Raw genomic sequence first — 17,835 nt, 5'->3', positions numbered from 1 at the left:
ACTAATCAAGCAAATGGAACCAAATTTAGCATGTAGGAGATTTTTGAGTCTTGAATTTATTTTATGATAGTTAGAGACCTCTCACCCCTGTGGTAGGCGGATATGGACTCTCATACAAATAAAACAGAAATTTTGGCGAAACTCAAAAACTAATCCAACTCGAGAAATTCGAGACTCTTCCATAAAACATTAATCAATAACAAGACCACAAAAACTATCTATAGTAACACTAGATCATTCAGGACGAGCCGGTCGCGAGTGTTGCCGGTGACCCGCCGTCGGAAGCGCCGCCCACTGGGGGACTTGCAAAACTCGAGAAGTGATAAAGATCATCCGAGATTCATGATTTATGTACAACACAGGTTAATTTGTGGCAATACGAAGTTTGTCGGGTCAGCTAGTTATCAATAAATTGATCTTGGAAGGTACCGTGAACGTACCATATTCTGCGCAGTTAAGACATTTTTATGATTCTTCCACTATTCTAAGTATTCTAGATTTGAATTTACAACGTGAATAGCAGCAACGTGTAGTGCTACGGTCTATAGTATCTGGTAAAAAATATAGGTATTATAAGTCGACCAACAATTGAGTATATTTTTCGTTGTGTAAACTTATTCACGGTGCCTAATTCTGCGCACTTTCTTGTCAATGCTCCTAATTCTGCGCATGTTTGCTCCTAATTCAGCGCACCCAAAAAGTGAAAATAAATACTCCTGCCATGCTGTTTATGTCTTTATACGGTGAGACCACACCTAAAAATCCGGCATTAGCCATTACCATAATTAAATCCATCATCCGGCCTTCCTGTGCTGTCCGAGTGGCAAAGGAATATTGTTATTATTTTGATTGCCTCGTGTTAAATATTTTATTCTCGATAACGTGAATGGTGAATTGATTCGGGTTTTCTGCATACTGAACATTACAGTTTAGACTAATACTAAAAACTGTGTTTTCATATAGAAACTACTTCCCCACTCTCTGACAGCCCCATGAGGTTGGACATTAAAAAAAATAGAAGACATAGTTTCATGAATTGGCGCTCGTAGGTTCGGACCCCGAGACACAGCACAGGATTCCAATCAATGCAAGATAAAGATTCTACTTGAATCTTTAAGCCTCTATAACTCAGCCATTTAGGTGAGGTTGTGTATTCTTTCGCGATTTCTTCGTAGGATCCATTACTGCGCAAAATTTGGAACATGAATAAAAAATCTGTGCCTAAATCTGCGCATTATTGCATCGCATTTTTCTAAGGAAAGCAATGCATGCAATCACTCTTTTTGTCTCAAACATGACTAAAACTAATTATTCTTTCTAATTATGCTGGGTAATTTGATCATTGCAAAGAATTTCGATCATAAATTTGTTAATTTTCTAGCAGGACAATCTTAGCGTTGGTGCTAACGACGATGTTTTCTGCCATATAAAATACTTTCAGTTTCACGTTAAATTATTTCGCTCTCAAATATTATGACCCATTTGTGAATAATGGCGTAATATTTAACAGACATTTATAAAAAAATAACGCAATGATCATAGTTATGCACAATGTTAAAAAATACTTATATAAAGAAAAATGCGCAGAATTAGGAGCTGCGCAGAATTAGGGGCGGTCACGGTAGTAGAGTTCACACTATCGAGTTTATCTTATGGTGGTCGGTCCTTGAGGACTTCGCGCATAATTTTCGCCATGTATTAACGGATTGACGCTTCTGGTTTACTACCTTGTACAAAGGTGAGGTGCGACTCTAAGATTTTTCGCCTCTGAAAATTTTGCTTGGACCCCGGCCAGTTAAGGTGGTGAGGGGCGATTACGCTACAATTTGTTTCTAATTTGTACTTCTAAATTGCACTGCAAGCTTCTGAAATGAAATCAAAGACTAAAGTTCGTTTGTTGTTCATGCCCTCTCGCAATATTTGTCAAAACTATTTCCATCAAAACCGTTTTTGATTTAGATTATTGAAAGGCAATATCAATTTGCATCAGCCAGAGGCAAACTATAGCTACGAACACGTACATACACACTTATATCCATTAACTATTTCATCTGTCGGGTTGAATCGCAAACTGAATCGGCTCTTTCACCGCCATATGCGCTGAAAATATCGCGTTATAGCGTGTTCAAAACATTGTCCTCTCTCTGTCTCTCAGCATGCATCCCCACCCCATCCCACAGCATTATTGCTCCGGTGTTTTCCAATACCGTAAGCACATTGGGGAAAATTTATGGTATGATCTGGGGACATTACAGCTTCCCTTTCCCACAGTTGCGCCCCCTGTCTCGCTGGGATGATTCAGGGGTTTTTTGAACTTTCGATTTCGCAATTCTGCTGGTTGTTGTTCCTTGGGTGCACTCGTACGGTCTCTCCCGATTTTATGGCATAGCGGACATCTGTCTGTGTTTGTGTTCGTGAATGGTAATGACCACATATTTCCTTCCGCGGCCACATAAACGACGCGGAAGTTCTCAAGTGACCCCAGGAAAAGCACTTGCACAAAGTTCTACACGAAAGCTTCCGGGGATCGAAAGCATTGAAGGTGTGTGTTTGCACTGTTGTAGCAGTTATAGTTATGTACCGGTACGGTACACATCCGGAAGAGTTACTTATTGCACGAACCTACCCCACCCGAAATTATATATTTCGGAGCACATTTCAGTGTCAGGTTGGGGTGATTCGAACCGTGCTGCGAGTTAGGATCGAATGTTTTTTGGATGAGATGAAATAACTAATTTGCTTACCGGCGGCGGGCAATAGCCTGGAAGAGTCTCCCGTGAACACGATTATATTCGTCATTTACTTTTACAGCTTCATGCTTTCGTTATTCAAGTATGGATTTTCAATCAAAGGATATACACAGAAACTCTTGTATGCTATATTTGTTCTAAATATAGTATCAAATTTCATTTTTCCGTTTGAAGTGAAAAAAAAGCATGGAAAGGATTTTTCTTTGTCGAAATCATTACTTATGTTTACAAAGTTGATTTTAAACGTTATTTCAGTAAAAATTTTATTGAAACATGCGCAAATCCAAGTAACAAAAAAAAGACAAATTGTTTTATGATGTTCACCTTGCCGTCAGAAAAGCTGATATCGGGAGATCGTTGCCAAAAGAGCTCCCAGGCCCAGCCTGTGTGTGTCTGTTGCATCCCGTTCCCTAAAAAATCACAACCGAATGCTGGTGTGCAATGAACGATCTGTTGAGCCGAATTTTGGAACAGGAATACTCTCAGTGTCTCTCTCTCTCCCTCCGTCAGCTCTTGCTCTATTGCACACACAGCTACAAATACGATGCGTTTTCCACACTTTTCAATGTAACGATGCGCCATCCGTGCCGACGACGTTGTTCATCACACCATCACGAGTTTGGTTGTGCTCCTTCCTAGTCAAAAGGAAGGAGAGAACCGTCTCGTTTTCCATACGGAATAGCTTCCTTATGGGAGCGTGTGGTGCCTACCCGAACACCAACACATGTTTTCCTCGGGTGGAACATATTGGAGTACGCTGTTGAACATCGTTTTGCCGGAAAGCGTTTAGGTGGGTGGCCTTCAGCTTTCCAGGAAAAGTGTGGCGACGCAATAAGGGCGCCACACCAACGCTGCGCACTATTGGTGTAGGTTAGGGTTCTTACTGATGTCTGGCGTTTTCGCCAATGAAAAATCCATAGTGAAAACTACCCGGCTGGGGTCGTTCGTTGTCGTCTCTCTCTCCACTGCTGGCTGGCAGTTCCACGTATCCACGTATTGCGCCTTTTCCCGGTCGTTCACGACTGTCTGCCTCGACATTTCCAATCCTCCGGCAGTTTGTCGGCACCCGGTTGCGACAGTGCCGTAAATGAAGCTGAGCGAACAAGGATGGAAATCGTAAGGATTCTTCGACAGACCCTTACGTACGCTGCTGACTTTTCGGTCTGTCTACAGCGAAGTGTTTGTACGGCTCACGACGCTTCAGGCTATGCTTTCGAGGATCACTTCTGCAGCTACGGTGCGATGCTCTCTTTGGGTTGCGCCAGCCACAGAGGGATAATTTTTTGCACGATGCCTTTGGAAAAAAAATCGTAGTTTGTTGAATTCATAAAACAAAATTGAGGGTTTATTGTGTTTTACAACTCCAAAACATATTGCCTGTTATAATTATTATGTATGATATGACATTAACTGAATTCCAATGTTAGTTGCCACTCTATTGAATAATATTCCAAAGTAGTATTTCTCAAATGTTACTGTCATGTTTTGTTAACATCCAAATACATTGTGGAGTGTTTGTACATATTGTTTTTACTATTATTTTATCTCTTTTTCCAATAAAAATAGGTTACACGTACTTGCATTACTACTGAACCATTTTAGGAGCAAAATGAGAAATCGTTGAATATCATTACTTGTATTGATTGTGTCTCCCAGTACCACTTAATAGATATCATAAAATAAACCCATGCAGGGCTTATATTTCAGAAAAATACATGTCAAAATGTTTAAAATCTCTTTTTGCTTGCATACTTGTTGACTAAAGATGTTTGAAAAATTGCCTTGAATAAAAATCAATAGTTTTTTATGCACTACTTCGAGGCTCTTCTGTTTTCGGCGAAAAATTGATCATCGCTTTCTTTGTTTTTTCTTATTTATATATTAACTGGTTCGGTATAAGTGATGTTTTCTTTCTTCTCAATCTCATTTTTTGCAAAATCTTGATTTCATTGAACAATTTGACTGAACCAAGTAAAACAATTTGACTGAACCAAGTAAAACAATTTGATGTCCGGTATAGGGGGACTGCTCGGTTTCCGTTACTGGGTAACAGGAATCATTGAGTGCAATTTATGTTTTTTAACGAATTCAATATCTTTGTAGAAAAATGCCATAGTACCCGACCGAATAATATTGTAATGCTGATCCAACAATTAGCTGAAACATATCAATTCAATCGGCGGTAGATAAAAACAAACAAATCTCAGTGTTCATGAACGATTTTGCCCTATAAAATCACACATACCAATTTTTTGTCTTTTTTGTTGATTTTATCATATTATCTACACAGATGCTTCATTTGAACTATGAAAGTCAGAAGTGTTGGGACTTCCCTCTAATCGTGCCGTTCAATTTCACTAATTTCATTTCTCATTATTTTTTTTGTTCGATACTAGGTTACCTGCTGACCCGCGTTGAAGGAAAAATCGGCTCGCCCGAGAAACCATTGTCGGATCTGGGATTGATATCGTACCGCTCTTACTGGAAGGATGTGTTACTGGCGTATCTCTGCTCGCGACCTGGAACGACGCTCAGCATAAAGGACATTTCGCAGGTGTGTGTTTTAGAGCGAAAATTTCGAATCGCCGATCGATTGTGATCGAATGTTCTGTGTGCCAATTACCTATAATGATTTTTTTTGCTGGTTTATATGAGGAACCTAAAAGTTTTGTATGTTCTGTGCCAAGGCCATAATTTCAATATTTTAATCCGTTCAAATATTCAATTTACTTACAGATTGCATTTTTAGATTGCAGAATTTTTATCTTTCTGATTAGCTAAATTCCAAAGCAACACAATTTTGGTATTTCTAGTAACAGTGACTTATTTACAACTGAAATTAGTCATATAATCAGTTGCCACAACAACTTCGTAGCAGCTGTGTTAGTAGGGTGATTTTAATTATAAAACTAACGAAATAACTTCTTAGTTCTTGCTACATGGGGTGGTTCTTGCCGTATCAAGAATTACTCTCCACTGTACTCGGTCCTGGACTACTCGTTATCAATTTGTTGAGCCTCTTGTCACACGCAAGTAAGCTTCAACATAGTCGAGTCAACTAGCACGTTGGGCCTCTCTGTTCCTGGTGCAAGTGGAGTTCTTGAGAACGGATATCACTGCACAGTCGTCCGGTATCCTTGCAACGTGGCCGGCCCATCGTAGTCCCCCAACTTTGCCATGTGCACGATGGTAATCTCTCCAAGTAGTGCCTGCAGCTCGTGATTCCTAACCACTCTCTGCTATCTGTTTGTACTCCGTCAAAAATATTCCGCAACAACGTTTGTTCAAATTCGGCAAGTGCGCGTATGCCTTCCGTAAGGAACAATCCGTTACAGTCTCAAGTCCTTAGACTGCCGGTCGGATTAGTGTTTTGTACATCGTCAGCTTTGTGTGGTGGCGTATGCACCTTGATTGAAGTGTCTTGCGGAGCGAAAGTATGCTCGACTTCCAGTTTGAACATGCCGTTGAATCTCCTTACTTGTATAGTTGTCGGCGGGGACCAGAGATCTCAAATATATTAACGTGTTAACCACTTTTGAGTTCATCGCCGTCAATAGTCACTGTCCACGGGAGGCGAACGTTGTTTTCTTTGATGCCCCTTCCTACCATATATTTGGCTTTTGACTCATTAATTTGTAGCCTAATCCCCCCAACATCCGTTTTTAGTTTGGCGAAGATTGCTTTCGCCGTCCCAAAGTGTCAAGTAATGTCAAGATCGTCTGCGAAGGATAAGAGTTGGCTACCTTTGTCGAACATCGTTCCTCTCGTTGCCGTGTTCATTCGCCGGATCACATCCCCAATAGCGATGTTAAATAACAAACAGCACAGTCCATCCCTCTGCCGCAACCCTCTCGGGGGACTCAAGAGTATCCCCGAAACACGCACGTAGCACATCACTCGCTCCAGACTAGCTTTGATCAACCGCGTCAGTTCGTTCTAAAAAGTGTTCTCGTGCATTATCTGCCATAGCTGTTTACACTGGACTCTATCGTATGCTGCCTTGAAATCCCCGAAAATATAATACGTCGGCACGTTGTATTCCCGACATTTCTGGAGAATTGTCGGAGTAAAATAGCTTAAAGGGCCAAACAGAATGCTGCGTCAATGCATCCGGCAGCGTCAATTTGACAGTTAACCCATGGGAAAACTGTCAGAATAACGCTAACGGACGCGTATGCTGCGTATTCTGGTTGACCCTTAAGTCGAGCGAGATCCATGTCCTAATACAACTTCATATTCACAAACAAAAATATCTCCCCGCCCCCTTGTTAAGGATTCCCTACTTTTGTCAACCCAGTGCTGATTCCCTAATGCCAAGAAACATTTATGCCAAGTTTGATGAAGAATTGTCTAGGCATTTCGGAGTCATGGCCTTCCCTGTTATGAACTTCCCCTGTTATGACCCGCTCTTTTGTTAACCTCCTGAGCTATGATTCCCTTATGCCAAGAAACATATGTGAAAAGTTTGATGAAGAACCGTTTCAGAGTCGTGGCCTCCCTCCTGTTATGGACCCCCAGCCCCACTCCTCTCCTTTTCTTGTCTACACTTCAGTGCTAATACCATTTTGTCAAAGAATATGTATGCCCAGTTTGGTGAAGAAACGTCCAGGCATTTCGAAGTTATGGCCTCCTCCCCTGTAGCGAACCCCCCCCCCCTCTAATCAACCCCCAGTGCTGATTCTCTTATATCAAGGAATATGCGTGCCAAGTTTGGTGGAGATCAGTCAAGACGTTCTGGAGTTATGGTGGAACATACTTACAAACATAAAAACATACAAACATACAAACGTGCTTACTTAGAGATGAATGAATTTAAAACCTCTTTAATCAATAAAAAAAAAACGTACACACGCTCACTTTTATATGTAGTTTGGAACTAAATTTGGTGAAAATAGGGCAAAATTAGCCTTGGTATTATATTCTGCTTACCGAATTTGAACTTTCGTAGTGTGCAGCTGCTTTTGTGGGCTACCGCCAGGCTTCATTTTCAGATTTTTGCTCAGTAGATGCTCATGCACTGCAGCGCCTCAACGAAACAGAATTTGAAAAAGTATGTAAAGGTCAGTTGTAGAACTAACTATTATCTTCATTATTGTTGAAGAAAGTATCGTTCTATCTTTTGTATTTATGAGGCTATGGGGCTGCTACCCCGTTGGTAGTAAAAAGAGCGCTCATTTGGTTCGCATAGCGCCGTAAATACTAAAGATAAAACTATACTTTTTTCAACAATAATGTAGATAATAATTAGCTCTACAATTGCCATTTACACTACTTTTTCAAATTCTGTTTAGTTGAGGTGCGGCAGTCAAATGAGCATCTACTGACCAAAAAACCGAGAATGAAGCCTGGCTACCGCAAATCAAATTTGTTCTAAAATTGAAAATTTCGAATTCAATCTGTCATAATTTAATCTGTATTTAGTCCCGAAATTTTTTTTTATATATTTTCTGGACTTGTTTTATATATTCTTTCGCAATCTGGTTCTAATTTTTCTTTTCAAAATTTGTGCTAATTTTCTTTTGATTCAATCCTAATGTTGACCGATTTTGTCCAAATTTCGTATTAACTTTCTTCTAATTTTGACCCAGTTTTGCCCTAATTCCTTTCTGATTTTATAATATTGTGCCCTAATTTTATTTTTATTTTATTCCAATTTTAATCTGATTTTGTCATATTCTGTTTGAATGTTCTAATCCAATTTAATCTTATATTAACGCAGCCAATACTTGAAAGCATCCTGGAAAATGACGATTACTTCTTGTCAACTGGCTAACTGCGCAGCATGTACCGCAAAGAGAATTTCCAAGGATTTCCACGGATCCTCAAACATATTTAGATCAAGACATACATTCATTCAGATCCACAACCAGATTCAGATCCAAGTTCATATCCATACACAAATGAGCCGTTCCGAATTATAGTGGTCTATTGACCATTTTGGTCGAAAATGGGATTTTTGCATAAATCGTATTCTTTTGCATAGATGTACTCTCAGCAAACAATAAAAATTTCAAAAAAGTAGGGTTTCAACCTATGTTTTTTTATGTTGAATTTTTGGTTTGGAACAGAATGACCATTCTGTTCTGCATTATAGTGGTCTATGTACATGCGACTTGTTAATAAAATCACTATTCGACTATTTTTAATTTCAAAACTACATTGGATGGATCACAGTATTCGACTTCTACCCGGTCAACCCTTTTATTTGATAGCCGTATTATGGGAATTTCTCATTATTTCCAGTCATGTGCAACCAGTTTCAGAAAACCGGAAGTCGCCATCTCTAATTCCAAAATAGCGTCAGAGCACGATAATCGTCATACTCTTTCACCAGTACCCATTTTATAGAGGTTTTGCATCATTTATTGACATTTACAAATCTCATGATTTCATATATAATTTATCTGCAATCCCCAAAACGTTCCGCAACATAGTGGTCTATATCCACTATGTTGCGGAACGTTTTGGGGATTGCAGATAAATTATATATGAAATCATAGTGATCTATGTACATTGGTGAATAAATCGCATATCTTGACAAAACTTGAGATTTTTAGGTATTTTCATGTTGAATCACTTTATAACCTACACATTAGACCTACACTTGGTTTGGAGAAAATAATTGAATGGAATTTTTTTTATTAAGTTTTTTAGACAATTACCACCATAATTCGGAACGGTTCAAATAATGGTGGGCAAAACAGCAATTTTTGTAGGAGCCGCTCTGAACCGTTTATTTTTTTGCTACGGTTCATGATTCACGGTCCACTTGTTTTCCATATTGAAAACTCGTGAACAATTTGGTTAACCCATTAAGCCCCACACTTTTCCCAGCAGGGATAGAAAGTTGAAACTTTCAGGAAAATTTTCTTTTAGGTCAACTAAGAAAAAGCCGCTGACATGTATTTTTAATTTTGACCCTGTGTCCCGCAACGCTACGTTGCGAAAACGCAACGCTGGGCGTTAAGGGTATACCGTTTTTGCATACCTTCATTATTATGCATATGAATGTTTCATACTTTTTTACCGTTAAATAAAATTTGGGATATTTTTTTTGTGATTTTGAGTATTAATAAGGATTAAATGAACGACTTAGAGTATTACATGTTATGTTTTATGATTGATATCGAAAAATTTGGGTTGGAGACCAACTTTGCACTAGTCGCATAGTATGCAGTTTGAATGCTAAATGCATGTCATTGCAGATGATTAAATGCCAGCAACACGTTCCGGAAAGTTTGTAACATGAAATTTAGGCCCATGTAACTGTCGTTGCCATCACTCAATTCCTCCAGATATTCCGAAGGCAAAGGTACTTTAACAATTTTATTACGCTCTTATCACAACGGCTTCTCCATCTGCCATCAGTGTTTGAAGCTGCGAATTCTATGTTATGTAAACTTTTATAATGTTTCCGGAATATTTTAAATAAACGAAAGATAAGATTGGCATTCATTTGTTTACTAAAAAGCAACGACATCAAATGAAACACCGCAGCGAACGAACGAAAACAAACGTTCTTGTTGCAAATTTTGAATATCGTTACTTCCTAGCGTTGCGTTTTCGCAACGCAAAGCTTCAAACCTATCTTAAAATTACAAAAATAATCAAAATTATGAAACAAAGTTTTTTTTGGCAAGCAACCGATTTTTACTAACACTGATTGATAGGTCAGGCGTTAATAGAGGTAAAATCGAGTTTTATGAGCATTTTTCCTTAACTGTCTGAAAAATAGCAAAACCTGTTGTTTTGTCTCAGCTGTAATTATGTTACATGTAACATCTGAGCTTTGAGCAAAAACAGGTCGATTAGATTTTTTTCCAATCTTTCTTTGTTTCTCAGGGTCCAAGTTGATATCTTAAACCAGGCCTTCTCTAGAATCGAATGAAAGTGCGTTGCGTTTTCGCAACGCTGGGAGGAAATGGGTTAATTGCGATTCGAAAATTAAGGTTAGTTTTACTTTCGATGTCTACATTCGAAGTTTTTTTTCGAGAGTCATTTGCTCGTGCACTTTTTTCTGTGAATCGAAATTCATTCAAAGGGCTCGTGAGCCGTTCACCGATCTCTAGATTCAAGTCCAATTTCAGATTAAGGTCAAAATCGAAGTCCATGTCCAGATTCAGATCCGGATCATGAAACAGGTTCAGATCTTGCTTTAGGTTCAGATCGAGATTCAGATCGAAATCTAGATCTAGATTCGCATCCAACTCGAGATACAGATCCAAGTCCAGATTTAGATCCAAATACAGATCCAAATCTAAATTAAGGTTCATTTCTGGATCCAGATTCAGATCCTAATTGTCGTCGAGATTCAAATCCATATTGAGACTCCAGTCCAAATCCAGGTTCATATGACAGGGAGTTCAAATTCATAATTATGATTAGTTCTAATTGGGAAAGTAAACAGATGCTAATAATTCAATATAATACATCTAATTTCGGGTATGTCATATTGACTCAACACAACATGTACACGATACAGCATGTTCATTGAAAATACAACTAATTATTCGCATTAAAAATGTTGTTCCAAACTACCCAGATCATAAAAAAACATGCTCCCGTTCAAAGTACGCTACAGCTAGGTACAAACCATAGCTGCATAAATTGATTTTTGAAGTGCCTACATGTTCGCGCAAAAATCAGCATAAAAAACTATTGTACAATATTTTCGGAGATATTTTCTTTGATCAGAAATAATTTACCTCGAGCATATTTTGCGCATAATACATCATAAACTGAAGTCTGTAAAAAACATGAAATATGTTATCGGTTTATAATTAGGTACCACTTTATCCTAACACGGCCTTCGGAACCATATACTTTTTTTCAGGTTTAAACACATTTTTTATTTTACGTGGCAGCCCATTGAAGCGTGTCGTGGGTCTAACATGTACATTCCATGAGACTCGACGACATGACAGTGAACCACCGAATTGGTAGAACATAAATAAAATTTAAAGCAAAATTACAGCCTGACAAAACTGGTTGTCATGATAATGATAGATATTTGTTGATTTTTTATTCAATGTTTGGGCAGGAAATTTGCGACCGATGTTCATCGGCAATCTGAGACAAGACATGGTCCGAAAAACGGCAGACTGAAATTGAGTCCTTTCCCGATCATAATTTTGTACTTTTGCGTGATTAATGGAAGTTTTGTAGCGATCGCTTGCGGAGGTTCATGTCCGTACTCCGTACGGTGGTACGTAGAAATCCGATGCATTTTGGCGGAAACTTTAGTTATCAGAGTCGGCCGTAAAATGTAATGTTTAAATTATTGGTGGCTTAATATCAGCAAGTCATTACCGAATTTCGTACAGGGTGGCGCAGGATAATTGGCAGATGGTTCTACCTTGCATACATTGTCGTTCAGTTCGATCCAGGTCGTTGACAGGTGCCGCCGATATGCTTTGCTCGGACACTTTGTATTCAAAATTATTCCTGGTGATTGCGGTGTGAAGGTGATATCATACCGATATTGGTCCGACGGGCAAAAGTTTTTAATTAGCATACTTCTGCAATAAGTCATGCCTTTACTGGTTAGGAGTGTTGATACAGTTGTTAATTATTTTGTGGTTGTTGTTGAGTTGCGAGTTTGCATAATGCTACTACTATGTAGACATCCTGTTTGATGTCGCCTCTTTATCCAATCAAGTCTCGCGTATATTTCTTTTTTCAATTATGTACATGCCATGTCTTCAGGTTATATTGTTTAATTATATTTCAAGCCAAAATTTCAACGGCGCGAAGTAAGGCGGCGTTTGGTTTGATTAGTTGTTCTGATGGTTATTAATTATCAGCAGACTGCATTAGATCGCAACAATATAATCGTATAAGGACCGTGTGGTCACTAAGCAATTTATCTTAATGATCTTTGCATATGTTTTGAAACGGCTGAAAAAGATAAGCTACTTTGATACATGCAAAGCTTCATCATTCATTCCGTATATGTGCTAAAAACGTTCAGAATACCTCTTTGTCAGCATATTATCGCATTTTGCGTGCTGTCTGGGGCATCTTAATGCCAATTGAAATTAGAGCACCAGAAACAGCGAGGCAGAAAAATATACATAATAAGCATCATTAAAGGTTGTCGCGCACCGGCAAAACTGGATCCTTCGTATTCTTCTTGTTTTCTATGGCGAATGTGGCTCGCAGGAAGACCTTGGGCATCGACACCAGCGCGCTGCTGAAGTGACCACAGCAGTAGAGGCTGGCACATGTTCGATGGAATTCTTGAGCTCAGTATTTGTATTCAAGCACCGAACGAAAGAATCCAAAAAATATAAACTTGATAAAACTGGAGTTTTGTCTTCTGTCTGTAACATCAAGACGATGCATTTTTCATCTCTTTTACCAGCAAATGCAATTCTCTTAAACGTATCATAAATTCAATGTAAATTCATTTAATATTCGTTAAATCAATTAGTTCAATCATCATTTAAACGCCTTGAATGCCGTTTGAAATTTTTTTTGTATTGACATAAAGCGTATTGCATGTTTAGACACTATGATTTGTCGTCAATGAAGCGAAGAACAAATTAGTCATCATTAGCTTTCTGTATTTCAAAATACTGATTAAGACAATAATGCATATGAAAATGTACTCAATGTGTTCTAATTGACAAGCAGTATTAGGTGAAGACAGTTTTAACAAAATAACTTTTAGTTTGGGCAAAATAGTATGCTTTTCAAATTCCAAAAGTCCATAACGATGACGATTTACTTTAAGCACGGTATGTTTTTGGATGACTGGTTACTATGGCGCTTACTTGTAAACTTTCAGTTATTTCCCAGCAACATTATTACACCGGTGTTGTTAACTGTCACGCGTCGTCAACAGATTTCAATACGATTTTTTCAAACACTCTGTACCCGAAGTCGGTGGGAACCACCCCGGTGGCAACTTTGACGTTTGCGAACAAAATAGGTGAAGCCAACATAGCTGGATCACTGGATCACTTTTATACGTACCGGATCACTAGTGTGCGTGTAAAAGAACCATTCACACGATATTTCTGCAGCGCCACACGTGATTTTCGCTGCATTATCATTTATTTCTTGTCCTAAAGGCAACGTTTTCTGTTAGTGGACAGTAAATTATTTTATCGATGAATTGTTATTGAGATTCATGTAAAATTCTTCACTTCTACGTGATTATGTTTTGTTGGCTTGATCGCATCACTTCACTGCCGTGTGAATGCTGCCTATTAAAAGCAAAACGCCTGTAGGGCCACCTCATTTTGTGTCGGTTTCAGGAAACATAGAAGATGCCCGGGGGTTGGTGGGAACGCGATCATGAGATCCTGATAATTACACATCAAGTTTTTTTTGCAATTGGGATTTAGATTACACAATATATTTGAAGTTTTTGGAGGTCAATCTATTGTGAGGCAAGTTCGGGTACCATTTATTAATTTCTTAAGTCGTCTGAAGTCGTAGGTATTTATAATTTTCACACTTCGACAAATCCTCCAGAAATACCGAGAGTGTAATGTGCCGAGGCATCATATTATCGTGGATTTCAGACAGCATACGATCTCCACTACCGACGGTTACCCGCTATGTCTTTTCCCTGTTGCCAGGACAGGTTTTTGCCTACAGCCCGGTTGTCGCTGGCTAAGTTGCGTCGTCATGAGCCTCTGGGTCTGCCTCTTCTACGTTGTCCTTGCGGATTCCAGTCGAGTGCTTCTCTGCAGATGTCGGAACCAGAAATAGGGTGGCCCAACTTACTATATGGCTCGACCAAGTTGAAGCCGATTTGCGGGTGTCGAGACGCTTAACGTATTGGCGCAGAGTAGCCCAGGACCAAGCATAATGGAGACATGTTCTTGATAGGGCACAGGTCAATCCGGCTTAAAGTTGTTAGAGGAGAAGGAGGACTTTTTATTAGATTTCTTTGGATGTTCTTTAATTCTATTTTCTCTTTGTCTTGCTCTGCTTAATCGCGTATTTCAGTGCGGTCTTAGCAACGCGGAGGTCACTTCTTCTTTCCTCTCTAGTCGCGGTACTTCTTGCTCTCTGAAAGCGCCTTCTAGCTTTGTTGCAGTTAGCGCGTGATGCGTTGAGTGACTCTTTCCACCAGTAGACCGGACGCGTCGGTTTCTGGGCTCCACCTTCCTCGGCATGGTTGTGTCGCATGCTCTCGTTAGCGCTTCGGTCAGCTCATAGTGCCTCAACAAAGAGGTCCTTGTCGAATGCATCCATTTTCCACTGCCGCTCTTGAATTCTTCCTGTCTGTGCTGCCACGGGGTTCCGTTGGACAATAGTGTACCGTATAGCTTGGTGGTCACTGTACGTGAACTCTTCGCACACTCTCGAGTTATGTCGGTTCCCAGCGACGGGCTGCAGAAGGTGATGTCGATGATAGATTCTCGGCCATCTCTGCGGAAGGTGCTGGTGGTTCCAACGTTGCTCAGTTCTACTTCGAGCGTTGCTAGTGCTTCAATTAGGCTGGCTCCTCTGACATTCGTACATCTGCTTCCCCATTCGGTTGGCCTGCCATTGAAGTCACCTCCTATGACGCTTGGTCTCCGTCCAATGAACTCTCCAGTTAGTTCGTCCAGCATGTGGCGGAACTGTTCCAGCGTCCATTTTGCTATGCTGGAGCTGCACACGAAGATTGCGTTAGTTTTGGCGACCACGAGACCCTCGTATCGGCTTGTAACCACCTCCTGGATGGGATATCGGCCCCTCACCAATATCGCGGCCATTCCTGCTCTGCCTGCTATCCAGTTACCGTTATCGGAGGAAATTCGATACGGCTCCGCTATGATTGCAAAGTCGCACTTCGTTTCAGTTGTCGATTGCCACAACAGTTGCTGTGCAGTGTCGCAGTGATTGAGGTTGATTTGAATCACCTCCATTATTGTAGGCCTGCCTTTGCCTTCTAGTACACCGGGCATTTAAAGCCTCCCGTCACGTGGTCGTTGTCTTTCTTGCACAACATACACCTCGGTTGCTTATTGCAGTCCTTCGCAACACATCTCTCATTGCCGCATTTCCGGCACAGCTTCGATCTGTCGGGCCCGGACAATTCCTCGCCTGGTGACCGAAGTCCATGCATTTAAAGCATCTCGCCATTTCTTTGGGTTCACGGGAGATGGCTCGAAAACTAATCACCGCCCATTCGATCTTGACTCTGTCCATCTTCAGAAGCCGGTTTGACGCGGCAATAGACAGACGAATCGATACCGCCTGCCTACTGCCGTATGCCTTCCGCAGTCGAATAGACATTGGAACGTCGCCCAGGTATTGCGCTCTTGTCAGCACTGCTTTCATCTCACTCTCTGTTGTGACCTCGTCCAGGTTTTTCGCTTCAACGATCGTCTCCTGAGACAAAGCTTTTACTTGAACTTCGCTACCGAGCGTTGTCTCAAATAGCACCTTGAAGGGCGCACTTTTCACCTCCGGGTCTCTCTTGAGCATTTTCTTGAGCAGATCGGCATACGTCATCTTCTCGCCCTTCACTCCAACAATCAGGACGAATTATAGTGCTCTTATCCTATATGAAAATATAGTATAAAGGTGTAGGAATAACTCGGAAAACTGAAAATGGAAAAAAGGCCCATGGTTCGAATGTCATATAGCATTCGACTCAGTTTCGAAAACTTGAGCATTCTCTCTCTCTTTCTCTCTGTGTGTGCTACAACGTGCTACAACGCCGGTGACGGCGTTCCACACGCTCTCCCCTCGACACATTTCGCGGCAAATCGAGGACATGCGTGTGTGTATGTGTGTGTGGGTATGTGTGTGTGGGTATGTGTGTGTGGGTATGTGTGTGTGGGTATGTGTGTGGGTATGTGTGTGTGGGTATGTGTGTGTGGGTATGTGTGTGTGGGTATGTGTGTGTGGGTATGTGTGTGTGGGTATGTGTGTGTGGGTATGTGTGTGTGGGTATGTGTGTGTGTGTGTGTGTGTGTGTGTGTGTGTGTGTGTGTGTGTGTGTGTGTGTGTGTGTGTGTGTGTGTGTGTGTGTGTGTGTGTGTGTGTGTGTGTGTGTGTGTGTGTGTGTGTGTGTGTGTGTGTGTGTGTGTGTGTGTGTGTGTGTGTGTGTGTGTGTGTGTGTGTGTGTGTGTGTGTGTGTGTGTGTGTGTGTGTGTGTGTGTGTGTGTGTGTGTGTGTGTGTGTGTGTGTGTGTGTGTGTGTGTGTGTGTGTGTGTGTGTGTGTGTGTGTGTGTGTGTGTGTGTGTGTGTGTGTGTGTGTGTGTGTGTGTGTGTGTGTGTGTGTATGTGTGTGTGTGTGTGTGTGTGTGTGTGTGTGTGTGTGTGTGTGTGTGTGTGTGTGTGTGTGTGTGTGTATGTGTGTGTGTGTGTGTATGTGTGTGTGTGTGTGTGTGTGTGTGTGTGTGTGTGTGTGTGTGTGTGTGTGTGTGTGTGTGTGTGTGTGTGTGTGTGTGTGTGTTTTTACGTGAGGAAACGCTCAGTGCCAGGCACACTAATGATATATTGCTACATCACGTGGCACAGTGTGGGACTCTAACCCACTAAAAACCTCACGGGCGTCTGACCTTTACCTTCCCGGAACTACCGTTAAGTATTACTTCGAGGGAGGCTGTGTCTACACCCCGATCCGGAGATGACCGTCATAACATCCACTTCTTTACATTTACCCTCGCAGGATTCTGCCATTCTTGTTGCTACTACATTCTCCTTCACCGTCCACTTTCCTTGCACCTGTCGAGACGTGTACCGACTTAAAGACGGCGACCGTCATGACTTGACCATCTCCTCACGGCCACCCTCGCAGGGTTTCTTGTTAGGCTAAGCACTGCTCCGTCGAGTTCGCCACTGCACTTCCCCTTCACTCCTTCACCGACCACTTCTCATGCACCTGTCGAGACGTGTACCGATCCAGAGATGACGACCGTCATGATTTCCATCTCCTCACGACCACACTCGCAGGGTTTCTTGTTGGGCTCAGCACTACTCCGTCGAGTTCGCCACCACACTACCACTTCATCTATCAAGACGCGAGCCGATCCAGAGATAGTGACCAACATAACATCTATCCTCTCACGGCCGCCCTCGTAGTGTTTCTGTTCAAGCTTGGTTTGCTCCGTCACGCTCGTCACTCCACCGA

At 41.1% G+C, this 17,835-nt stretch overlaps 1 protein-coding gene across 1 annotated transcript in view; it reads left to right on the top strand.

The window, feature by feature from the left end:
* Positions 1-17,835, top strand: part of LOC128741651 (histone acetyltransferase KAT7) — a 175,461-nt gene that overhangs the window by 122,313 nt on the left and 35,313 nt on the right. Inside the window, exon 7 of the mRNA XM_053837606.1 lies at positions 5,147-5,304. Within this exon, the coding sequence (XP_053693581.1) occupies positions 5,147-5,304 (158 nt within the window). The remainder of the gene's footprint in view (positions 1-5,146; positions 5,305-17,835) is intronic.

The sequence above is a fragment of the Sabethes cyaneus genome, chromosome 3, assembly GCF_943734655.1.
Source record: "Sabethes cyaneus chromosome 3, idSabCyanKW18_F2, whole genome shotgun sequence".
NCBI lineage: Eukaryota > Metazoa > Arthropoda > Insecta > Diptera > Culicidae > Sabethes > Sabethes cyaneus.
The sequence above is the reverse complement of the archived record's forward strand: the minus strand, read 5'-3'. Positions and strand labels throughout refer to the sequence as shown.